Genomic DNA, 23,471 nt, shown 5'->3' with positions numbered 1-23,471 from the left:
GAAAACCATCACGGAATCTCCCTCTTCAAACACCCGGCGACGTCGATGCCTATCCGCCGCAGCCTTGTACTTGGCATTTGTTGCTTCCAACCTCTGCCTCACTTCCTCCTGCACGGTCTGGCCTTGTGTCGCCATGTTCTCAGCAGCCATACTAAATCCTGGGCCTCCCTTAGGTAGACGAACTAAGTCCACTGTATGTCTCGGTGGTGTCACATATATCATAGCAAAAGGGGTCTTCCCCGTTGCGCTATGAACAGCACTATTGTAAGCAAACTCAGCCTGTGGCAACGCATGATCCCACTGTTTTGGTTTATCTCCACAAATGCTACGAACCAGATTTCCCAAAGTTCTGTTTGTCACCTCTGTCTGCCCATTAGTTTGCGGGTGCGCGGTCGTGCTTCGGTTCAGCGAAGTCTGAAACATCTTCCATAAAGTCACCCAAAAGTGGCTAAGGAATTTCGTGTCGCGATCAGAAGTAATTGACTGCGGCACTCCGTGAAGTCGGACCACCTCCCTGAAAAATAACCGGGCTATATGCGAAAAGATTCAAAAACCCCTACATCAGTATATCAGAAATAACCTTGCACTAGAAAAGATTCCACGCTTTTGGCTTCTTCCTTGACAAAGTGCAAGATAAATATGCACAAGCTGTTGATGAGTCAGTTCAGAGGTATCGAGCTACTACCTTTACCAACGTCTAAGAACTTCCATCATTGATGGCCGGAAAGAGTTAAGACATCTAAATGCAACATAGCTATTTCTGAAGCTTGTTCAATAGAATATTTTCCCTCCAACTTCGGGTCCCTTGCGCGTTTCAACTTGTGTTTCTCGTACAGTTGTGGTCCTGTCCATTCAACTAGTTTCTCAAAGCTACGATTTCTATCAATTGCTCGCAAGCCGGTTAGTATCTCGGCCAAAACAACACCGAAACTGTACACACGCTCTTTGCATTCAGATCCCCTCGTGAATCAGCACAAGATCAATGTCATGGCAAATTTTAGAAGTAGATTTACATCAGTAACTTACCAAATGTTAAATCCAGGTAAACTACCAATGAATGAACAAACTCATTGCTTCAGGAGAACTAAAGTTAGATCATCTAAAAGAGGATTTGAGCCTGGGATGATTTGTATAATTCATTATATACTCTAACCTCGGATTGATTACAAAAATTATCGAGGGGCCCCAAAAAAAGTACAAGTGATTCATAAGACATGTAGTTACATTTGGAAATCGGTTTAAGCACTGCAGTAATACCCATGTAAACACTGAGGAAGAAAGTGACATAGATTCTGACTACAACATGAGAAAAATTCTGTTTGTTGAAGAAAAGCTTCAGGTGACACGAATCAGGAGGACAACCATGATGAAAATACATGTCATTAGAAACATCAAAAGCCATGTGAAGCACGTGGTCTTTGATGTCTTTGAGTATATGTCCATGGTCCGGACATTGGCATGACCAGTGCTGGCCAAGCTCTGCTCAACAGCCTGCTCTGTAGAATCTAGTATCTGCATTCCAACACCCAGGTTCAGAGCACAAAAAACTAATCAAGGGCACAGAGCAGTCCAACAAGGCTCAAAAACACTATTGATTGAAGAAAGGAAATGCAGCTACTAAAATCCACATCAATTATGCAATGACAGAGGACAGACAAACCAGTTCACTACCCCATTCATTTCTGAATCATGTATCATGATCAACACAATCATTACTGAGAATTCTAGTGTCCAAACCCCACCTCCAAAAACATGCAATGCTGGACCATTGTAACCAAAATTACATGCTATAACATATGCCAACTAATGAATCTTACAAATATTAGAAGTGAGAAACAATTAGTGACTCGCTATGATACCAAAAGTCATACCTTTTCAGTGTTTTGTAAAGACTGGCTCATCAAGAGACTACTCTCTTTTAGTTGTTGTGCCAATCCAACCATTTCATCAGTCAAGTCATCTTGAAGCTTTCTGTTAAACGAAACAACTACATAAGAAAAACCAGCAGGGAAACATGGTGAACAAGTTCCAATCCAATATACTTTTCCTTCATCCTCAAACATTTATCTTTCATTTCAGAAATGGCAAGGAAGATTTAACATAAGTATAGCTACAGTGATATATAACAAGTGATCAAGAATGACTGAATGACACAGACTTTCAAAACCTTATTTCTACCCAGGTACTCAATTTAACATCAAGATAAAAATACAAAAGTACCTGTGCTTTTCAATGTGTGCTTGTGCTGCAGCATCCAGTTTAACAGGAGCTGATGCATCTGCCTTAATAGAGTCACGAGTTTTGTCTTCAAAATTTGACACTGGCCTGCTCAATGAACCAAGCAAGCAATCCCAAACAAAACAGATTACATACCAAAACAGGAAATCAAAAGCTTCCATAAATCACATAAATCATAGCCCAGATAACTTACGCAAATCTCCTCCTCAAGCCTGGAGAAGGTGCTATCTGATCTCCTCCATCTGCCTTGGGACTTTCTTTTCCCGAATCCCCAGCAAAAGTTTCCTGGGGAGCCTCAATTTCAGGCTGCGAATCTCAAATAAAAAAAAACAATCAACATCAATAACCTCCGATCCATCACCGTGTACAGCAATACAGCAAACTACGAACCCCAATCCCATAGCAGCAGCAGCAGCAGCAACAACAACACTTCATTAAATTCATTCTTTAAGAGGGAAAAAAAATTGCCCATCTAGAATTTGTGTTCAAAATTCCAACATATATAAACAAACTAACCAATTTCTCGACTAAAACAAACAAACTGCCCTAACAATCAACAGAAACAAACCAACACATTTAACTCACCAATGAGTTAACTAATTTAGAAGCAATAGCCTCAATCTTCTCCGAATAATCGTTCAACACCGCCTTCGAGACTCTATCAAAAAAAAAAAAGACTCAAACTTTACAAAACCCAGAAAACTTCATGAACAAAGAAACAAATTCAAGAATCATACCAACCTTGGTAATTCATCAGCCGTTCTCTCTTCAGCCAATTGTTCCAATTGCTCTCTTAAAGTAGCAATATACTTCAAAGGAAAAGAAAACATTCAAATTCACAGCAGTATACACCAATGAATCATATTTTTTAAAAATAAAAAAAAGACGCCTCAACATTCAAATCAAAGAAATAGAAAAAGGGTTGTGCTTACATGGACGAGTTTTGCTTGATTTTGTTGTTGAGGAGCAGATGAGAGTAATCTTCTTAAGTTTATTTCTGTTTTGCTGATTCCCATTTTTCTACAGAGACAGATCAACAAACACAAAGGAAAATTTTGAGGGTATGGAGATTCTGCAGAAGTTTGATTTTGTACTGAATCGTGAGGAAGAGTTATTTTGGCTGAACTATGTTCTAGTCCTTGTAGATTCAGATATGTTCCACTTTGATCCTTACAATTTAAATGTTTTTAAATATATTATAAATGTAACCAAAATGTTCCAATTCCACGTCTTGCTTTTAGAGGTTAAATTCCTCCATGTTAATGAGAGAAATATTTTTAAAATCATTCAAAAATAAGATTTAATTTCCATTGATACGGTAGTTGTTGTTTTGAGCATAGTTGTAAAATTTGATTCAGAAGCTAATCCGATATAAAATCTAAATTATATATAGAGAGATAATTAATCTCTAATTTTTTTAAAATTATTAAAATAATATTATTTTAATTAAAAATAAATAAAGGGAGAGTGATTTTTTTATTACACTCCTCCAATTTTCTTGTGTCCGTCCACTTTTTTATTATTTGAGTTTAATTAAAACCTCTGAAATTTCTCCTTAAAACAAGCATATACACTTTGTTTAGAAGAAAGGTTCATCATACACTTTGAAGGCTGTAGCCCATGTAATTAAAACACTTGCATCAAGTAGCAGGACGCTTAGGAACTCAAGAACATACATAAATCAACCGCTAGATTTAGGCTGTAGCCCTAAATCTTGAGGCATAGCTTGTCCCTCAAGAAAACTCATAGACAAATTGATGAGGCGAGGTCAGAAGGAGCAATGGCGTATGGGAAGGAAAATCATATTCTTAGGTTCATTTAGATCTTAAACACTCATCTTATCAAAACCGAACCAGGCACAGCTAATGTAGAAAAATACAAGAAATTGGTGGGAAAAAGAGGAATGAAGGATTGACTTCTTAATTATGGTAGTAGCTAAAGCAGTGGCAAACTCAACCATGGAAAGTTTTATAATTTTCTTACAGCAAAAGCTAATATAAGGAAGAAATGAAGAAAAATTACATGGAAGAGGATTGTGACAGAGGCTTTGTTGTGATGATGGCAAGCTTTGCGGCAGAGGCCAACCGTGGTGGTGCTGCTAAAGATATGACCATCCACATGAACAGGCGCCTCATCAACAGGAAGTAAACCTGGATGATCGTCCTCTGGAAGTAGGATACAATCAGTCTCTTCCTCGGATAATTTAGTCTCAACATTATTTTGTACCTCAGTTATTTCAATCTCATGGCTTGTACTGTCAGCTGTAGCACGACACGCAACTGGAACAACATCAGAAACCACTAGGTACGTAATATTTGATGGAGTTCAGCCACTATATCTCGGTCGCCAAAATAGATTCCATGGCTTCACAACCGTCTCCAAAATACTTCTCCATCAAAGCAAGGCGATCCACAGTCAATGCATCTGCCTGTACTGCTCCACAGTCCAATATATAATAGTTTGTGAATGAAGAGACGAGGCAACTGGATTTCAGATCGGTGAAGACAAAATCAGTTGCACCTGTGACTACGTGCACATCATTTTGTGTTCTTTCGCCTTTCAATGCCCTCCTCCTAACACATCCGCTATCCTAATTTCTTTTATTCCACTCATCGGCCTTTTTTGGCTAAAACCCTTTCAAACACCTGCAAGTTATTGATTTCTTTGTATTGCTTATTCTTCCAAATGCCCACACTTGCCACGAATATCACAATCATCTCCTGGAAACTGCTTCTTATCTTCCCACCTCCCATCCCTCTATTTCCATCAACAACAGCCCCATTACTGAGAAACTTAACAGCATGATGTCCCAAATGTTGATTCTCTCTTTGGATGGTGTCGGAGGAAGTCTGGGGTTCGAAGGAAGCGGGCCTTATCTTCTCCCACTCACAAATTTTGGGATACCTTGTCTCTTTCTTTTCCCTCACGTTATTCTCTCCCCATTTGAAACTTATTTGGGCTCTGTGGAATGACATTGGAGACTAAATCAAAGAGTTATTAGATAATAAGAGAATATACTAAAAATTAAGGACTTGCATTGGGGCACAAATTCAATTTTGAAAATCAATTGAAGAGCTATCATAGAAGCATGGATTAAATTGAATAAAGAGGATAAAAAGAGTTGGCATGTGTAGTATATATATCCACTAATATATGGGAAGTGTTATCGAGTTTGGAAATTAAATTCAATGAATCAAGAGTTGTAACAATTGCAAAAGCGAATTGTGAGCTCTTTTAGTGTTTCTTAATATAATAGCAAAATTATAAATAAAAATGTAATGTTAATAAGGTATGGATATTCTTATTATTTTAGTTGTGTTTTAATCCAAAAACTTCATTTCTCATGTTTAATTCATTGGATGGCGAGGATGTAAAAAGAAGATTATTGAAAAGTTAAGAAGAAATAAAGTTTTTAGTTAATTTTATTTCGACCATCAAAATCATCAAACTCCGTGTTACTAGATTTAATTTAGAAAGTGAAATTACATGAAAATGATTTCACCATTTAAACATATATAAAAAATAGTTTAAGACTTATTAACTTGTTTTTTATTTAATTTAATTTTGAGTTTTTAAACTTGATTATAGGGTTTTTAAACTTTAAAATATATTTATTGAGAATTTTAGAAAGATATTGCAGTTTTTTTAAATACAACAAGTTGAAAATAAGTTATTATTATTTTTACTTGTAAAGATAATCAAGATAAAATATTTACATAAGTATATATTTTTTACTTCTTGTAAAGAAGATTAGGTCTTTAATTAATATTAACATCTTTTATTTAATTTATTAGTTATTATATTTTTTAATTCATTCTTCTTTTATTCTAAAAATTAATTTAAAATCTTATCTATAACGTAACAATATCTAAATTCTAGACTAATATAATAAACAAGTTTTAGTTGGTTGGCAATTTCAATTAAATTTGTTGTTAAAATTTCTTGAACAAATTACGCAATCTATACTTTGACACAATCTTAAAACGCAATTCGACATCTTTGATCATTCAAAACAATATAGTAATATTCATTATTTTTAATATCTTATTCGTATTTATATCAAATAAAATTTATACGATACGTGGCGTTCCTGCAAAAGAAGTTAGACACAAGCCAAGTACGTTAGCAACTGACATAAGAAGAAGAGAACATAACAGAACTGAAATGGTCTCTGCTTTCTCTCTCTATCTCTATCTTTACCTTTGAAAAGTCTCAATCTTTACAACTTCAACCCCAAGGAAAACCTAACCAAACCAAACAAACAAACCTTAAAAAGAAACCCAGATCACAAGATCGATCTCAACAACAAAAGAAGCATCAAAGATGGCATATGTGGATCATGCATTCTCAATAACTGATGAAGATTTAATGGTGGAGACTTCATATACAGTCAATAATAAGCCACCGATTAAGGAGATTGCTCTTGCTGTTGCTCTTCTTGTTTTTGGTGTTGTTGGTATTGTTTTGGGTACTTTCATGACTTACAACAGAGTTGGTGGTGATAGAGGTCACGGTAATTTCAATTTCTTTGTTTTCTTGTTATTTTTGGATTTTATATGTTTTGATTTGTGAAGTTAAAGTTTTGTGCTTTTTGGTTAGATTTGAATGCAAAATAAAAAACCATTTTGATTTTTTCCTGAATGTCTGATTTAGTTGGTTTTTTATGTGGGGGAGTTTTGTGATTTTTTGCTTATTTAGCTGGGGGATTAAATGAAAAATTAGAAACGCGGTTCAGTTTTTACCGGAATTAAAAGATCCCTAATTTAGTTATTCAGTTTTTAAGGCGGGTTCCTGCAAAACTTAGGCATTAAATCATGGGTTTTATTTTTTGATTTTGGGGATTTAAAGAAGGAAAGAAAAAAGATTTTAGGGATTTTTTTGTTTGTTTTAGAAGTTTTAGACGGGTTTTTTTTTTTTTTTTTGTAAGTTTTGTGACCGAGAAGTGATTTGAAATGAATTTTTGTGATTGAATCAGGGCTTTTCTTTGCGATATTGGGAGTGGTTCTGTTTATTCCAGGGTTTTATTACACAAGGATTGCATATTTTGCGTATAAAGGATACAAGGGCTTCTCTTTCTCCAACATACCACCTGTGTAATTGATGATAAACAAGCTCAACAAGCTGGAATCCTGTCTCTACGCGCATGTACATATCGTTCTTGAGTTGTACTTCTTTCTTTAATGTGCCTTCTTTTGTGTTTTTTTTTTAAATAATTATGTGCAGTAGATGCTAGTTTCCTAAAGAACTGATCTGTCATGTGATGTGATTGGATTGTTTTTCATGTCTACAAAGGATGAAAATATAGCACTTACAATTTTTAGTTTCAATTTCTTTCTCGAGGCTTGAATCTTATTAAGCTTGATCTTGTACACCGAATAGGCGAATGTGTATTACCTAAGAGTTTTGGCATGAGTGATCTATCTCCTGTCTTTCATGATGCTCAGATCTCATATAGATTGCTTAAATGCTTATCTGGAAACTTTGTGGCTTGGACTTGAGGCAATTTATTAACATGGTTCCTTTTTTGTTCGAGATATAACATCAGATGAAAACCCTATCACAGGCTTGGAGGATGGTGTGTGATGAATTACTGTTACATATAGAAATTTTTCCGGTAGAGAACCCTGTGTTTTATATAACGTTGTGGATCTTTTTTTCATAACATGTCTTGGTTTTTGCTTTGTGTTGTAATGCCCTTGTTTTATGCACAGGGGCTAGTCAGTTGTTAGAATTTAAATGCAAGGGGCTCAATATGTAACACAAGCTTTCTATAATTCTTATGTTTGAAAGAGGAACAAAGAAAAGCCCAAAGTAGTGACGAAGACTAGCTGTTTGTTGGTGTTCAAAAGTTGGAGTCTCAACTAGAAAAATTCTGTATTTTGAATATTTTGCCTCCTAAATATTTGTGTATGATATTTAGGTAGATAAAGTTCCTAGGACTTCGCCTAACATGACTTTCTTTACAAAATCTGGCCATCATTTGGAAGCTTTAGGTGGGATTTTCTTGGTTTCTTAGGCCGGAAATGTTAGGTTCAGCAAAGCTTCAATTCATGCTCTATCAATGTCTAGTTAATTTTCGCTCGTAGATGGAACTTGGAAGGTGCAAAAATCATGGTTGGAGACTTGAGTTGGAGGGAATGGCTCTTTATTCTTCAATAGTTTTTGTGTTCTAGTGGCGTTCTAGATCACGGTAGGAGTTGTAAATGGCTGGTTCTCTAGTGTTATATCCTTGTTCCCGTAAACGATCGGGTGTTTTTTTTAGGCTTCCGTGAATGAATGATATTGATGCGATCCGAGCAATACTTATCAAAAAAATCTGTTAAAGATTTTGATTGGTCTAATATGAATTTCAAGAAAATATTAAATAATATAGTACAAATCTTAATTAATTTAATTCATGCTTAAGAAAGTTTCTTATATGAACATCATTTACTATTGTTTTGGTCATAATTGGAGCCTAAAAAAAATAGTTGACATTTATATTTTTTCAATAATATATAGGACGATTTCTAGTTTGTTAAGATAAGATTACAAAAATTAATTACAAGCCATTGCTCATGAAGAAGTTGTTCTATAGATTTACCATGAGTTTGAAATCTATTATTCCAATATAGCTGCTGCAATCAATGTTTATTCTAGTTGTTTCGTTAATGAAAAGTATTCTTTGCCAACTTTCTTCGGCTTGCACACAGGTTTGGGCAAAGCATTTGAAAACCACTCTAGCATCTTAACCATGGTGTGTCCATAGAGGTTTTTGTTGGCGGCATTTGCACCATGAGCAGCAGTAATCAAGAATTGCTATTTAGACCAACCCATAAAGATAATTTAACTGGTTAAGTTTTGGGTTTGTTTCCTAACAATTACAAGTTTGAGTTCTTTTAGAATCACTGAAGGCTTATATAATTATTAATTTTAGAACTCGTGGGATTAGTCGAGATGCGCACAAGCTGTCTGGACATTTATGTTAATAAAATAATAATAATAAAAAAAAAGAATTGCTATTTAGGCCGTGGTTTTCCTGTGACCATAGAATTTGACGGTGATAGCATGCAGGTATTCCCCCACTTCTCCCTTGCGTGGCGGACCCAAAAGCCATGGCTGTGTGGGTTGACACTGGCTCTTACTTGACTTGGAAAATGTTTGGCCAACATGACCTCCTTGATTATACAAGCAATCAAGACAAACATTGATTTTACAGAAGCAGTTTAAAATCATAATACCAAGCAAATTCACTATTTAAGTTGGTATTGCGATGCAGATGATGTGCTTTTCAAAGTAAAACTCAATTTTAAAGCTCCTGCAAGAACAAAAAAAATAAACAAAGAAAAAGAAAGTTTGTGATTGGATCTAAGAATGAAGTCGTACTTAGTTTTTGATCAGTTATGCACGCCAAAACTTATAGATATTAACAAAGTTTTGATTTTAGTAGCCTATTTTTCAGAATAAAGTTGAAGTGATTATCCAAGAAAAATTCTTTTACCATCTAAAGGGTTTTTTATTTTACATAAATAGGGAAATATTTTACATATTTTTTTTTTATAGTTGATAATTAATTATATGAAAAATATAATTGTAATAAAATGATAATAAAGTGTTACGATGATATAATGTAATAGTAGTGATGATAATAATAATAAAAATAATAATGATGATAGAAATAAAAATAGTATTGGTGGAGGCTTATAGCAAGATAATAATAATGAAGTGATAATAGTTAAAAAATAAAAAAATAGTGTTTGTGGAGGCTTGATAGCAAGATAATAGTAGTGTAGCGATGATAGTTGAAATTGTTAAAAGATATTACGAATGAATTATTAGTTAAAAAATATTTTATAAAATTTTATAAATTAAAAGTATTTTTTGAAAATTAAAATAAGTATAAAGGTTTATCGTAAAATATTTTATATTGATTAATTTTATATAATTTTACTAGAAATAATCAAAGAAAAATATATTTTTCTATGAAATATTTTACATAAAATAAAAACCCTCTAAATTACAATTTTTTTTACCATCTACATCACTAAAACTACTCAAGAATAACTCGGAGGAAGAAAAAGAAAATACTCTTTCTACCTCTACCTAGTGTTCCCAGAAAAAAAAAAAAAGTTTGGCTTTTATCTTGCAGTACTTCTTCTCGAACAATTTCCTTTCATTTTCTCAAGTAAAGAAAGGGTTACCGCTGTGTTTAGTTTTGTGTACATTGAGCCAATAGATTTTTCTTTCGGGACAATTTCGGATAAAAAAAATTGCAAATTAATGTAATAACAAAAAAATTTGGTGAAACAATATATATTTTTAGATTTTATGATATTTAATTCAATGCTATGTCAATTAATTGATAATCAAAATATTAATTAAATTTAAGATAAACTGTGTAAATAATAATTTTAAAAAAATTTAATTAGAGTTTGTTTTTTAGTTTATAAGTTGAATAAAAAAAATATATTTTAAATCATAAAATACATTAAAAAAATATAAAAATTTTAGTTTTTATATAAAATAATTGAATAATTCATATAATTGGATAAATAGAAAAACTAGTTGAGCTAAATAATTAATAGTTAGGTTATATGTTATATTATGGCTTTCTGGAAACGAAATATGAAAACTATTTTATAAAATAACAATAATCCATAAAAAAAAATAATTAAAATAATATTATTGTGCCGGTGCTAATTTTTTAAGAAAATCTTTTTTCTTCACGAGGGCAACATTAAAGCAACCGAAGTGTCAAACAGAACTCAATCTCAGAAGTGAGAAAACGAAACACAACAAGAGAGTTGGTGCCTAAACTCTTCAATGGCGACGAGGATAAGATTGCCATCAATCTTGGCTACAGCAGTAACATTAACAGTACTTGCAGCATCACTCACCTGGGCTGCTGGCAGCCCTGAAGCTACTTTTGTCAAAAAGACCATCTCTTCTCATCAGATCGTCATCTTCTCCAAGTCTTATTGCCCGTACGACTCTCCCTCTCTCTCACGAACACCCACATTTTGATGCATTCCAGTATGAAAACTCTCGATCTATTTAAGATTAACAAAACCCATTAAAGTTTTGCTTTGAAATATTTTTTTTGTGGTCTCAACTCTCAAGATCTAATCCAGACTCTTTTCTTCTATTGTTAATTTCCTTGAATTTTACTTTTTATTTTCCTTTTGTTGATTCTAATTTGTTGTAATCCAGTCTCTCTGGTTTTATGGGATAATCTTGCCTCCTAGACTAGCACCGTTTCGGTCCAGGGCTTGGCATTGTGATTTGTGCACATTTATGATTGATGGAAGAGTTCATGGCATAGGATATGAGATGTTTTCTTATTTTTATGGAAGTTTTTAACCTTGAAAATAATTATTAGACATTTGCTTCTCTCTTAACCTCAATCACTTCAACCATATATGCAGCGCAACAAAATATCATGAGTAGAAGGCCATAAACTTTCAATTCTTCCTCACATTTGCAGAACCTGTAGTTGTTGGTATTATCAGGAGCGAGTTTTTCGAATTCTTGAGAATAGCTACTCTAGTTTAGTGTCTTTTGCCCGTAGGCCTTTATTTGAGTGGAAAATTGGTTTGGTGGATGGGGATTGAGAAATGCTTTGCTGGAAGTCTTGATTGCTTATTGACTTCATGGATCAGATGTTGTGTAATTGTATGAGCCACAAGGAATTGATTGGAAATTCAACCTTTTTTCTTTTGTTTTTTGCTAGAATTATGGAACTTGCTTAGTATGTTGTGAATCCTGTGAAAAGAGAAAAGATGAGAATCATATGGGAATTCAAAGACTTGTATTGCGTTTGTGAGTTCTGATGGTGCTTCTTCTGCATATAGACTGTTGGATTGCTTTTTTGTGGTTTATAAACAGAACTGCATTTGTCATGGAATTACAGAAAGAAAATTGCTTGTTCTTGAAACCGTAAATATGCTTTTTGCACGACTTCAACTTAAGACAGCTATGATTTTAATTAAAAATTTTGGGGCACTTGTTAAATAAATTTTTTAGCCATTTATTGTCTACTTTGTTTATTCTGCAGGTATTGTAAGAAGGCTAAAGGTGTTTTCAAAGAACTGAACCAGACACCACATGTTGTCGAGCTCGATCAAAGAGGTCTGTTCCCTGCTACCTCTTCACTAACTTCAACAAGTGCCGGAAAACATGACTTAATTGAGTACAGAATCTGAACTTGTTGATAAAAGAATGTGATTGCCTCTAAAGCCTGTCCTGGGAGCAAGAATTAGCAGATATATGTATATATATATGTATGTATGTATGTATGTAAAGGCTGCTCTCAAGACTTGAGGCCTTTCTGTTGCAAGACGATGTTATTCACATTGCATAAAGCAAGTGTTGCCTATCAACAAGTTGAAAGCTTAACTTGTTGATGGCAAGCTGAACTTTTTGATAGAAATAAGAATCAATTAACTTATCAAAAGAGAAAAGGGGAACCTGGGAGGGAAATGAGAAGAACAAAGAAATAATAGCTAATCTTGAGTAAATAGGTGGAAAGAAAATTAAGGTAATATGGCGATGGATTTTCTACCCAGTTGTACAAATATCCATCTGCCTATCCTACTGTGTAAATGTATTGCTGGTGGTACTGAAGTGACTACTGATCTTTATTTCTGCACTCACAACCACAAGCATGTTTGCTAGATGTGTTTTCTTCCACTTCGAAATTCTAATGGCTTGATCGTGCACTTTTGGCCCTTCGCAACAAAAATTAGTTAAGGGTTTCCTCAATATCTTAGTCATAGCAGATAAGTTACTGACGTTGGAACTTGAGATTTTATTCTATTTGCACATCCCCTATTTGTAAATTATGACCAGAGAGTTAAAGAAAATGGTTGGCCCTGTGTTTGCAGAGGATGGGCACGACATTCAGGATGCCATGAGTGAAATTGTTGGGAGGCGCACCGTGCCTCAGGTTTTCATAGACGGGAAGCACATTGGTGGCTCAGATGGCAAGTCTTTATTTTTTTTTTATTTTTTTTGTAACAAATATAATCATTTGCCTTCTCTATTTGAAGTACATCATGTTAAAAACTGACTAAAGCTCTGATGTCTTGATAATAGACACCGTGGAAGCATACGAAAGTGGAGAACTTGCTAAGCTTTTAGGAGTTGCTTCAGAGCAGAAAGATGATCTCTAAACTAGAATGAGACTCGGCCTGTGTTGTTGGAATATCTGAACCACTAGTAGACTCATGGTGCATTGATGGATTAGCTCTTCCTTTGGATGGAGTACTGGGAAGCGAGTTCTTTATGCCCTATGTGTTATGGGTTTTGAAATCTCTAAAATAAGATGGCGCATTGATGGAATAACTCTTAAATTTCATTTCCATCAATGGCTTACTCTTTTGTGCTTCACAATTCTTAAGAGAATAGTTTAACTTGATTCAGAATGTTTGAATTTCTAAGTGGTCTCATATCACATCTCTCATTCATCATTTGAATGAAGTTGCCCCGGCAATTCGAAAGAGGTAACTTCTCAATGGAAGGCCTACAAAGTAAATGAAACCCAATACCACACACACGATTGCCCAGAACTTGGAATCTCTTTGCTTCTCCTCTGGAGGTTTATGGTACATCCCAAAGGCTTTCCATAGCAAAAAAGCTGGAAATTGGGGTGACCATACCCTGTATAACAGCATAAATGATTCTAAACAACAAAACTGGCAGCTCGGGCTTGTTGAAGCATGCAAGCAGTTTAATAGAAACCTCATTAGGATTCTCATCTATGCTGATGTTCTGTTCGTGTTCTTCAGCATTCACGGTATGTGTTATAGAGATGAACCTCTGCTTCTGGATTTCTTAATAGAAAGTTTCTGGCTTCTAGACCTAGAGCCATCCCTTGAAATGGACGCATCTCTCTCCATGTGTTTTGGCATTTTCCATGAATTATCTCTTTTTGTTTCTTTGAATTTAGATCTCTTAGCTTCTTCTTGTAGATGAATTAATTGGGAATAGCTTCTCCCTCTGGATCTTTTATCAGCCCGTCATGACTGCCTGTAATGTTTGAAGATTTAGTTTAGGAACGACATATAAATTTAAAGATTAAGCAGCAGGTTTATCAATACAATACAATATAATACAATCACAGTTGTTCGTTTACACATAACTTTCACCAGTTCAGACTCAACATCAAGCGCGCTCGAGACTTCATCAAGGAGAATCTTTGGATTCTTCAATATAGCCCTTCTTCAATATACTAATTTTAAAAATAAAAAATAAAAAAAATTATTTTAATATATTTTTAAGTAAAAAATACTTTTAAAAAATATTCTACATGACAATATAAAAAAATACAAAACAAATTTAAGATCAAAAATCTATATTTTTTACCTGTGTTCACATTTGACGCAAAAATTGATGGAATCATGACATAGGGACCATTATTAAGAAAATATCTTGAGGAGAGGACCTAATCAATTCAGAAAATAAAATAGGGACCATACTAAGAAACCCCCAAAATTATAGGGATGCAATAAAATCTGATTAATGCCTTCTCTCTTCTCCTTTTTACCACCTCCAAATTCTTTCCACCAAAAAACAATAATTTACCCGAACTTAATTCCCATAAACACAAGAAAGAGTGAGCTAAGAAAAATTGCTAATCTGTAGCAACTGAGAAATGGAAATGGAGGAGCAGCAAGAAAACAGCAAGAAGAGAACCCGCAAAAGAAAAACAACGTCCCTTCTCTCCCTTAACAACACTACAACCATCTTCCCTCTCTTACTAGCCGCAGCAACCCAACTCTCCGATTCTCAAAAAAACACACCCAACAATAGTTCCGAAATCTTAGTCAAGAAATGCTTAACCAAATTACACCAATCTATCCTTTCAAACAACCAAACATTTCCCATTTCTGTTCTCTCTCTGTTTCCCATCCTCATGAGCTCCAAGTAATTGTTTTGTCTCTCCTTTTTCTTTGGTGCATTTTATCGAACAGTTGGTGGGTGTTGCTAATTTTTGGAAATAATTGTTTCAGGTGTGCTGGAATTGCGTGTCGAAGTGCGGAGATTGTTGGGTTGGCGTCACTGGTGTCATTGGAAATGAATGAACTGGTTGCTTTGGATGAGGGGATAGTGAAAGGATTGATCTTGATGTTAGGGAGTGGAAAAAGGAAAGTTTCAGTGGCTGCTTGTAATGCCGTTTTGGATTTGTCTTCTACTTTGATTGGAAGACGAAGTTTACTGGAATTCTCAGCCTTAGAATGGTTTATGTGAGTATTTTGAACCATGTTCCTCATTTCCTTTACAAGGGTTTGGTTACATATGTAATTTGGTTTGCTTGATTGATTTAAACTGTCCCGATTTTCATTTATGATGGAAAGAAAAATTCTCATCTGTTAATTTACTTAAAAGGTCTTTCTTTTTTTAAACTAAAGACTTTATTGTTTCTGTAAATATTTAGTGTTCAAAATGTGAATATTTCCTCTGGTATAATGACTTAACATCCATTAGTTTTGGATTCCTTCAGGTTCCTGCATCTTCAATAGTGGTTTCTTTATGTAATGAAGATGAGAGAAGTGTTGCCTGTGCCAGGATAGCTTTTAAAGAAGATGGGCATGCAGTGTCAATTCTTCACGCTGCTATTACTTTAATTAATACTTGCAACGTTGAGCAATTGGAAAAGATCCCATGGAAGCTATCCGAAAAATTCTTGGTTTCTTTGAAAACATTGTGGGAAAAGGTGCATGATCAGATGTTACTTGGCAATGCTTGGTCATCACGTCGAGATAGGGATTTAAATTTGAGCAACGTTACGGTTAACAGCCTGGCAGAAAGTATTTTTAGGTTATCTATTAATGTCAGCGAATTTGTGATTCCCTTGCCATCTGTGTTATTTGACAGAATGATCTTCGGTTGGAGTGATCTAGGTTTTGAAAATTTCATGTTACATCACTGGGAATCATCTCCTTCTCTTGTAAGAAGGCTTTCAGGGTCCTTAACTGAGGAAAATGACATTTTAAGCTCATTTGCAGAGTCTCTAAACTGTAAAGAACCATGTCCTACCTTTGTTGCATCCATTCTTCAAAGTTTTATTTCATGTGTACCTATTGCTTCAGATGAACTGAACATCATAAGTTTCCTAGAGGAGGTGAGAAGTGAATTGGGCTGTCCTATAATATATGACCAGGACATACGGGTACTAAGAACAGAGCAGCCTTCAAAAAAAGAGGTGCATTTCTTTCAAAAGAAAGTTGATCCATGCTGCTTTAAGAAACTTGCTTTCAATAACGTGGATATTATGAAATGTGAAGAAGCATTTAAAGAGGGCTATACAATCGCGCTCCGTGGTGTTGAGTTCCGCTTTGCAAGTATTGCAGCTGTTGCAGATGCTTTAGCATCTTTGTTTGGTCAACCATCAGTAGGTGCCAATATATACTTGACACCACCTAATTCTCAGGGCTTGGCTCGTCACTGTGATGACCACTGCGTGTTTGTATGCCAACTCTTTGGGACTAAGCAATGGACAATCTATCCACGACCAAATTTGCAGCTACCTCGCTTGTATGATCCTTTTGATAGAGAACATTGTCTTGGGGAACAGAATTCTTTAGCTGAATGTAGAAAGTTCCTGTTGAGGGAAGGTGACATCTTGTATATTCCAAGAGGCTTTCCTCATGAGGCATGTACACATGATGATGGTTCTAGTGATTTAGCCAGATTTTCCTTACATGTCACTTTTGGTGTTGAGGTGGAACCTCCATTTGAGTAAGTAAAAGTTCATCCTTGTTTTTTCAATGCAACAGATTTGTTTGGTCATCTATATTGAAAAAAAGGTCTGCTTAGCAAATTTTATTTCATTTCTAGTCTCTAATTCAGTTAATTTATCAAATTAATGGAGTGGGATTTATTTAGCATGTAATTGCTCACAGCAGGATGGAATTAATCCTCACACCTCTCTCCTAGAGGACAGGCACGCTTATGGCCAGTCAATGAATTACTGATTTTATTGGTTGATAATATCTAAGTATATCCTTACCTACATGTCTCCCAGCAGTTACCTTTTACTGACAAAATCTGCCAAGGGCCATTTATCTGTTGAAGCTAGCTAATAATCTGGTTCTTCAAACAGAATAATAAATTACTCTGTAGGTCCATTCAATGTATGGGTTTGATTCTTTGTAACTTGTAAGCTGGCCTATGAATGACCAATACACTCAAGAAATATGGCTCTATTAGGAATTATTGATGAATCCTGTGGATTTTGGGAGAGGGTAGTTTTAGTTGTTTAAGGATAAGGAGTCTATGGAAGTGTACAACTGTATATGCAGTGATATGGAATCTTTGGATAGCTGAAATTTAAAGGGTCAGTCCTTATCAAGGTAGTTATTTGCAAATTGATTGTTTTTCTTCTCTCCTTTTATCTTTGGATAGCTGAATCTTGTAGTTTTTTTTGCAGTAGTATTCATGCCTGACACTGTTCCCAAATGAAATGTTTATCGTTAATTCAGGACAGATATTCTACTTGGTGTTGCTTCAGAACAGTTTAGATGAATTGAATCCTGGAATTTCAAACCCTTGCATAGTTTCTGTATTCTAAAAGTTCTAATTGTGTAAATTTTGTGATCCGAGTTTCCAAAATTGGCATGGTTGGGGATTGAAAGATATGGTTATGGATATCTTATTAAAATTGGAATTTGTGATGAAATTAAGATTTGTGGCTATCTATGAGAGCGTTTTTCATGTGTGCCATGCTGTATGTTTCTTAATTGCAGGTGGGAGGGCTTTGCACATGTTGCACTCCATCGCTGGTACAAGACCCAAAAACAGCTGCATGGAGCTTCAGATGAGCCATTGTCTGGAATTCTGGACCTCATGTCTGTAAATCTGTTGCATCTAATGATTGAATTAATTGGGGCCTCTGATTCTACGTTGCGGAAAGCTTCCTTAGTTGGTGCTCTCGTTTTGCCTTTGGAGATTGATGATTGGTTATATTTGAACCAGAAAACCACTTTCAACCACATAATTGATCAAATTAACAAGGCATCAATGTTCTTGGAAGTATTCAGGAGTGTGGAAGTAGCTATTGGAAAAAATGAAGATCCCTTTCATCGAATGAGGTGGCTCAGGCTTCTCTATCAGGAGACAGAAACAATTCAAGAACATGATTGGAATGTACCTCTCGGTGAATTTCAAAATTTATTTCCTTCATGTGCTCAACACAAGGACATGACAGAAGCTGCATTCATGCAAGTTAAATCTAAGTTATGTGATGAAGTGTTATTTGAGGATGTGATTGATAGCTATAAACTACTACTCGAGAAGTATAAGAAAGCCAGAAAGCAATATATGAATGGAATGCTCTCGCTACATTGCAGTGGATTTCGTTGAAAACGTTTTGTTGTAATTATATATATATATATATATGTAACTTTTTTTCTATTATTTATTTTCAGTTTAAGAATTACTCTAATAAAAAATATAAATAGATGCACACAAGTAATATGTAAGCTTTAAAAATTATAAATTATTTAATATAGATAAAATTTATTTATTAAAATATTTTCTTAATGTTATAGTCTTTATCGATCCTTTTATTTCCTAAAATTACAACATAATTTAAAAAGATAAGTGTTTCAATTCACTATTTTAAACACTAATCACACAATCAGTAACCAGTGGTAGTTACTATATGTCCATCTCTAAAGAGAGGCATATATTCTTGTATTAGAGTAGATATCACAAAAGTTTGGGTTATAAAGCATGTGATTTTTATTTGATAAAGTTAAATTAGTGAAAGGATCAAATTACCCTAGTATGCATACTATCACATAAGAAAATATTTAAAGAAAATTAGTGTAAGAGGATATTTGAGAGTATTGTAATGGTTGTTTTTCATTTAAAAATATATTAAAATAATGTATTTTTTATTTTTTATAAATTAATTTTAACATCAGCACATCACAAAGATTTAAAAATATAAAAAAATAATTTGAGAAACGCGATTTTAATCGTCTTCCCAAACATGGTCTAAGTATAAAATATTTACTTGTTGAAGAATTTAAAATCAGAAACAATAGTAGTTTGTTGTTTTCAATCATTCATAATTTGTCATTAAAGTTTCATTTTTTATTATTTGATACAAATAAATAGATGCAATCAACCTTTTATCATTGCTATAACTACACTTTTAAAATATGCAATTAGAAGTCGATGAACAAAATAAAAAAACTCTCTACATGGATAAAAACTCTAAAATCTCTAAAATGAAGAGGACAAAAAAAGAAAAAAGTAATTTTTGGAATCAAAATTTATGAATAATTAATTCTGGTAATTATCAAAATTAATTCTCTTTATTTTACCTTAATTATCTACCGTAACAAAAGAATAAAAACCTAATAATTTTTTATCTTTTCCTTTTAAAAAATATTTGATAGTCACTTTATAGGTATATTTTGAAGAGGAAGACATACCAAAAATAAACATAAAATCATACTCAATATAACAAAAGATTATTGCTTACTATATATATAGGAGCATACCACCAATGATTTCCACAATCGAAAAGAGAAGGAAGGCATATCCAATACATAAATAATCAAAATCTCCAAGTACCTAATATGTAAATATATACCTTTAATATTTCATACCTAATACATTACCTTATTTAACTATCTCTTTCTGTACAAATAGAGATGTCAATCGTTCTTCACCTCCACAAAAGTTGCGAAGACTTAAAGAGAATATTTGTTGCACTCTCACCGACTGGGAGACATGGCCAAGTTTTTCCACTATGTTCTGTTTATTTTTGCAACAGGTAATATTTCATTCCTTCGATTTTCCTCCATTTCTGTTTAAGCATGGTGCTAAGGTAGGGTTATGTATTTGCTCATTCAATAACGGAGAATCTGAAAACACAAATTCATGGTTTATATATATATTTCTTTCCTTTTGGTTTCGCATGCATGATGATCATTATATGCAGTTGCAACAATGGAGCTCTCGGCAGAGGCTGCTGTATGCACAAGGCAAATAGGGGCTTGCGCTCCGTCTTGCAGTGATATATGTGCTTCGAAATATCCTAACGGTGGCAAGGGAGCTTGTCAGGGTGATAGTTGTGTTTGCTTCTATGAATGTGGGACGGAGAAAAGGTGCAACGTTGGTCTGGGTCGTTGTTCAGCGCAGTGCAATGATGCGTGTTGTGCTGCAAAATGTGCTCAGCAAGGTTCTCTAAGTGAAGGGTTTTGTGATAGATTAGGTTATAATTTTTTGTGTCAATGCAGCTATGATTGTTCTTAGAACCAATCTACTGATGGAATATTTCACGTCGCATGTAAGCTTCGGCATAATTAAGAACTGGCTGGGAGAACATTTAATAAAACGTTGGCAATTTTAATTATATCTATTTTGTGATTCTCAATTTCAATCATTCTATCAGTAGATTTATATCATCTCATGTTCCAAAACTTACGTAGAATTGCTGAAGCAGCATGGCCTCTCATAGATGTACACAACACCAGAAGAAAAACAGCAAGAAAAAGTAATATAGAATTATTAAGCATAATATATTTGATTTCATAAACTAAATAAAAAAAAATAACTAAGAAAAAATAACATTTAAAAAAATAATCTTGCATCAATCTATCTGTGAGTTACAGTACTTGTCCTTAAATTTAAATTACTCTTATCTTAATCTTGTGGATGTCCAATTAAAACTCTCAAACCTCTTTTCTTTCTTTACTTCAGCTTCAAGTTATAATAATTTTAGATATTAGCTTCAGTTTTTTATGTTAAATTTTACATAGAAAACATTAATTGACAAATAATTTCTCTTTCATGAGATTTTAAAGTAACAAATTGCAGACCTCTAACTATTTTCGTCAATATGTGTTGTATGCATATAACTCTTGAATAAATTTATTTTTGCTTTAACAGTAAACTTGTAATCAATCAGATTAACATAACTTAAATTAAATTTTTATTATTATTAAACACATTTTATATTCTCTTTGCATTTAACCTCTAATTTATCAATGAGTATGCTACTATTGATTACATCATCATGGCATTATTGTCATTGTTGTTGCTATAATTATCAATATAATTATCATTAAAATAAATATAATAAATTGATAGAGAATATCAATTTACATCTACCTCATCATAAATCAGATCATCATAATCTCCCGGACACTCATTCCAATTAAGAAGTTGTTTCTTCGCTTTCTCCTCTGAAACAAGTTTTCAAAAATGACCATAGATTTGTGATAACTCTCCACTCGATCCTTTAATTTTTTCTTCTTCATCTCTATCAATTGATAGGATAATTCTTCAACTTGTCTCTGTAGCTTTATCATTGATGGTGTCTAGGTTAGTTTTGTAATTTGTCTTTACATGTCTTTTATCACTAGTTACCGAGCGTTTTTTTTTTTCAAGAGATGATCTCATCATCCTTTCCTACACGAGCATGTTCTATTTGGTGATCTCTTCCCGCCATAATTATCAAACAACACACAACTAATTACCAGAAATTATTGAACTCTGATACCAATAGAAACAACAAAAGAGAGATAGCAAATACAAACAACATAAAATTATATTAAATAGGTTTAGTACCATACAAGAATTTTAACTTAAAATTTTATTATTGAATATTTCTTAGAACTAGTTTGCATATTAATTAAAATTAAATTACTTGTCTAAATAGTTTAAAAAAATGCACATGGATATCCTTGTGAATTATAAAGAATAATTAATTTTAAGTGTTTAAATTAAGATTCGGACTTAGAAGTTAAAAGAATATAGCAAATCAATCTCCTTCATTGCCTCCCTACCTTTTCCCATTTCAAATTAAATTATGAGTAATACACCAATCAATCAGTTGTAACACAAAATGTCTTCAATATTTTTCTTCTCCGAGAAGATATTGAATGTAAACCTCTCTTTTATAATCAAATAAAATCTTTGGTGAGTTAATGCTTTGAATTTTTTTTTATAGAGTTTTAGTGGGCTGGATCTATGTCTACAACGTAATCATAAATATTCATAGCAAAGTAGAAGAATAAATAAGATGGAAAATACGAGACAAGAATTAAAAAAACAATTTGGTGTGTTATTAATTAGTGTACTAATGACTAGGATTATAGTGCAGCGATTATGATTAAAAATGCTTTTTATTTAAAATATATTAAAATAATATTTTTTATTTTTAAAAAATAATTTTTGATATCAACATATCAAAACGATTTAAAAATATAAAACAATATTTTTAACAAAAAAAAATCAAATTTTTTTGGTTTACACCGCATTTCCAATCGAGCACTAAAACAACAATATTTTTTTTTATTATTATCATATTATATTTGGTTGAGATTTAGCTTTATCAATATCTTAATTTAATAAAAAAAAATCCAGTTTGATTCAAGATTTTCAAGGTGAACGAACCCATAGAGTTAAGCTAGTTTAATAAATATGAGGAATTTAGAGTAAAAAATCAATATTACAAGTGGGCAGTTTAGTAAGATCCATTCATTTCGAAATAATTAATTATGGCGTTTCTATTTCAACCCTATCATAATATTGGGTAAATTACGTTTAATGGCATAATTACTGGTCACTTCAGCAGTTCAATTGCATTGACTGTGTTGATGGAAATTATTTATTTATTCATTTATTTTGCAAGAGTGTTTTGAAGAAATTTATATCACCCTTGACTATCAATCGAACTATATATATTCTTAAAATTTGTAACCATCTTTATTAATTGAGAGATTAATAAATAAATAAATAAAAATGCAATTCACCCACAGAATTTACCCTCGTGACTGTATTAACTTAGTGATAATGACCCTCTTTTTTTCTTAATAAAACCAAGAGGTCAATGTTCAACTCCCCTTAAGACGGGGGATTAGGCCTCGTTTAACAAAAATCCTTTCAAGGCTTAACTCTTAAGACAATATCGTGTGTAGAAATCTAGGATACACTCCAGTGTCGTTTTGTGCTCTCAAATTGCTAGCACCTGTTTTTGTATGCATGGAATCCAGGTTTCTCAAACTTTGGTACTGTAAATAATTATAAAAAGGCTCTTGCAACTTGACCTAGTGTAATTTAAAGGAAAACCAGAAACATAAAATTATTATACAAATTTATTTTGGATCATAAATACCCACAATAATGTGGACTTCCACCAAGACTTTAAAATATTCTTGGTTAAATATATTTTTGTGAAAAAAAACCATGAAAACATGCCCTGTTTATAATAATTTTCTCCATATATATCCTTT

The 23,471-nt window shown here is 33.4% G+C and overlaps 4 protein-coding genes across 7 annotated transcripts; 3 read left to right on the top strand and 1 right to left on the bottom strand.

Annotated features, from left to right (window-relative positions):
* Positions 1–1,126: 1,126 nt before the first annotated feature.
* Positions 1,127–3,331, bottom strand: LOC7490468 (uncharacterized). The gene is made up of 7 exons (XM_002324629.4): positions 3,171–3,331; positions 2,980–3,047; positions 2,824–2,896; positions 2,432–2,544; positions 2,221–2,325; positions 1,872–1,971; positions 1,127–1,512 (listed from the first exon to the last, which is right to left on the bottom strand). Exons 1-7 carry the CDS (start codon positions 3,252–3,254, stop codon positions 1,336–1,338), a joined length of 720 nt encoding a protein of 239 aa, XP_002324665.1. The 5' UTR covers positions 3,255–3,331; the 3' UTR covers positions 1,127–1,335.
* Positions 3,332–6,352: 3,021 nt separating this feature from the next.
* On the top strand, positions 6,353–7,565 carry LOC7484040 (uncharacterized). 2 transcript variants are annotated; one of them, XM_024589805.2, is made up of 2 exons: positions 6,353–6,745; positions 7,214–7,565. In XM_024589805.2, exons 1-2 carry the CDS (start codon positions 6,562–6,564, stop codon positions 7,333–7,335), a joined length of 306 nt encoding a protein of 101 aa, XP_024445573.1. In that variant the 5' UTR covers positions 6,353–6,561; the 3' UTR covers positions 7,336–7,565. The 2 variants fall into 2 exon arrangements, with proteins under 2 accessions (XP_024445573.1, XP_002325237.1); XM_002325201.4 differs by having other exon boundaries at positions 6,371–6,751.
* A 3,385-nt stretch (positions 7,566–10,950) lies between these two features.
* On the top strand, positions 10,951–13,655 carry LOC7484039 (glutaredoxin-C4). The gene is made up of 4 exons (XM_002325200.4): positions 10,951–11,201; positions 12,272–12,345; positions 13,101–13,199; positions 13,312–13,655. Exons 1-4 carry the CDS (start codon positions 11,041–11,043, stop codon positions 13,386–13,388), a joined length of 411 nt encoding a protein of 136 aa, XP_002325236.1. The 5' UTR covers positions 10,951–11,040; the 3' UTR covers positions 13,389–13,655.
* A 145-nt stretch (positions 13,656–13,800) lies between these two features.
* Positions 13,801–18,582, top strand: LOC7484038 (uncharacterized). Of its 3 annotated transcripts, none has more exons than XM_024590526.2 (4): positions 13,801–14,011; positions 15,228–15,461; positions 15,703–16,956; positions 17,964–18,582. In XM_024590526.2, the coding sequence occupies exons 2-4, from the start codon at positions 15,292–15,294 to the stop codon at positions 18,577–18,579; spliced, it is 2,040 nt and encodes a 679-aa protein (XP_024446294.2). In that variant the 5' UTR covers positions 13,801–14,011; positions 15,228–15,291; the 3' UTR covers positions 18,580–18,582. The 3 variants fall into 3 exon arrangements, with proteins under 3 accessions (XP_024446294.2, XP_024446293.2, XP_024446295.2); XM_024590525.2 differs by lacking the exon at positions 13,801–14,011 and adding an exon at positions 14,715–15,141; XM_024590527.2 differs by lacking the exon at positions 13,801–14,011 and adding an exon at positions 14,716–15,141 and having other exon boundaries at positions 15,719–16,956.
* The last annotated feature ends 4,889 nt before the right edge of the window (positions 18,583–23,471 follow it).

This window comes from Populus trichocarpa, chromosome 18 (genome assembly GCF_000002775.5).
Source record: "Populus trichocarpa isolate Nisqually-1 chromosome 18, P.trichocarpa_v4.1, whole genome shotgun sequence".
Lineage (NCBI taxonomy): Eukaryota > Viridiplantae > Streptophyta > Magnoliopsida > Malpighiales > Salicaceae > Populus > Populus trichocarpa.
Note: the sequence above shows the minus strand (reverse complement) of the source record. Positions and strands in the feature narration are given on the sequence as shown.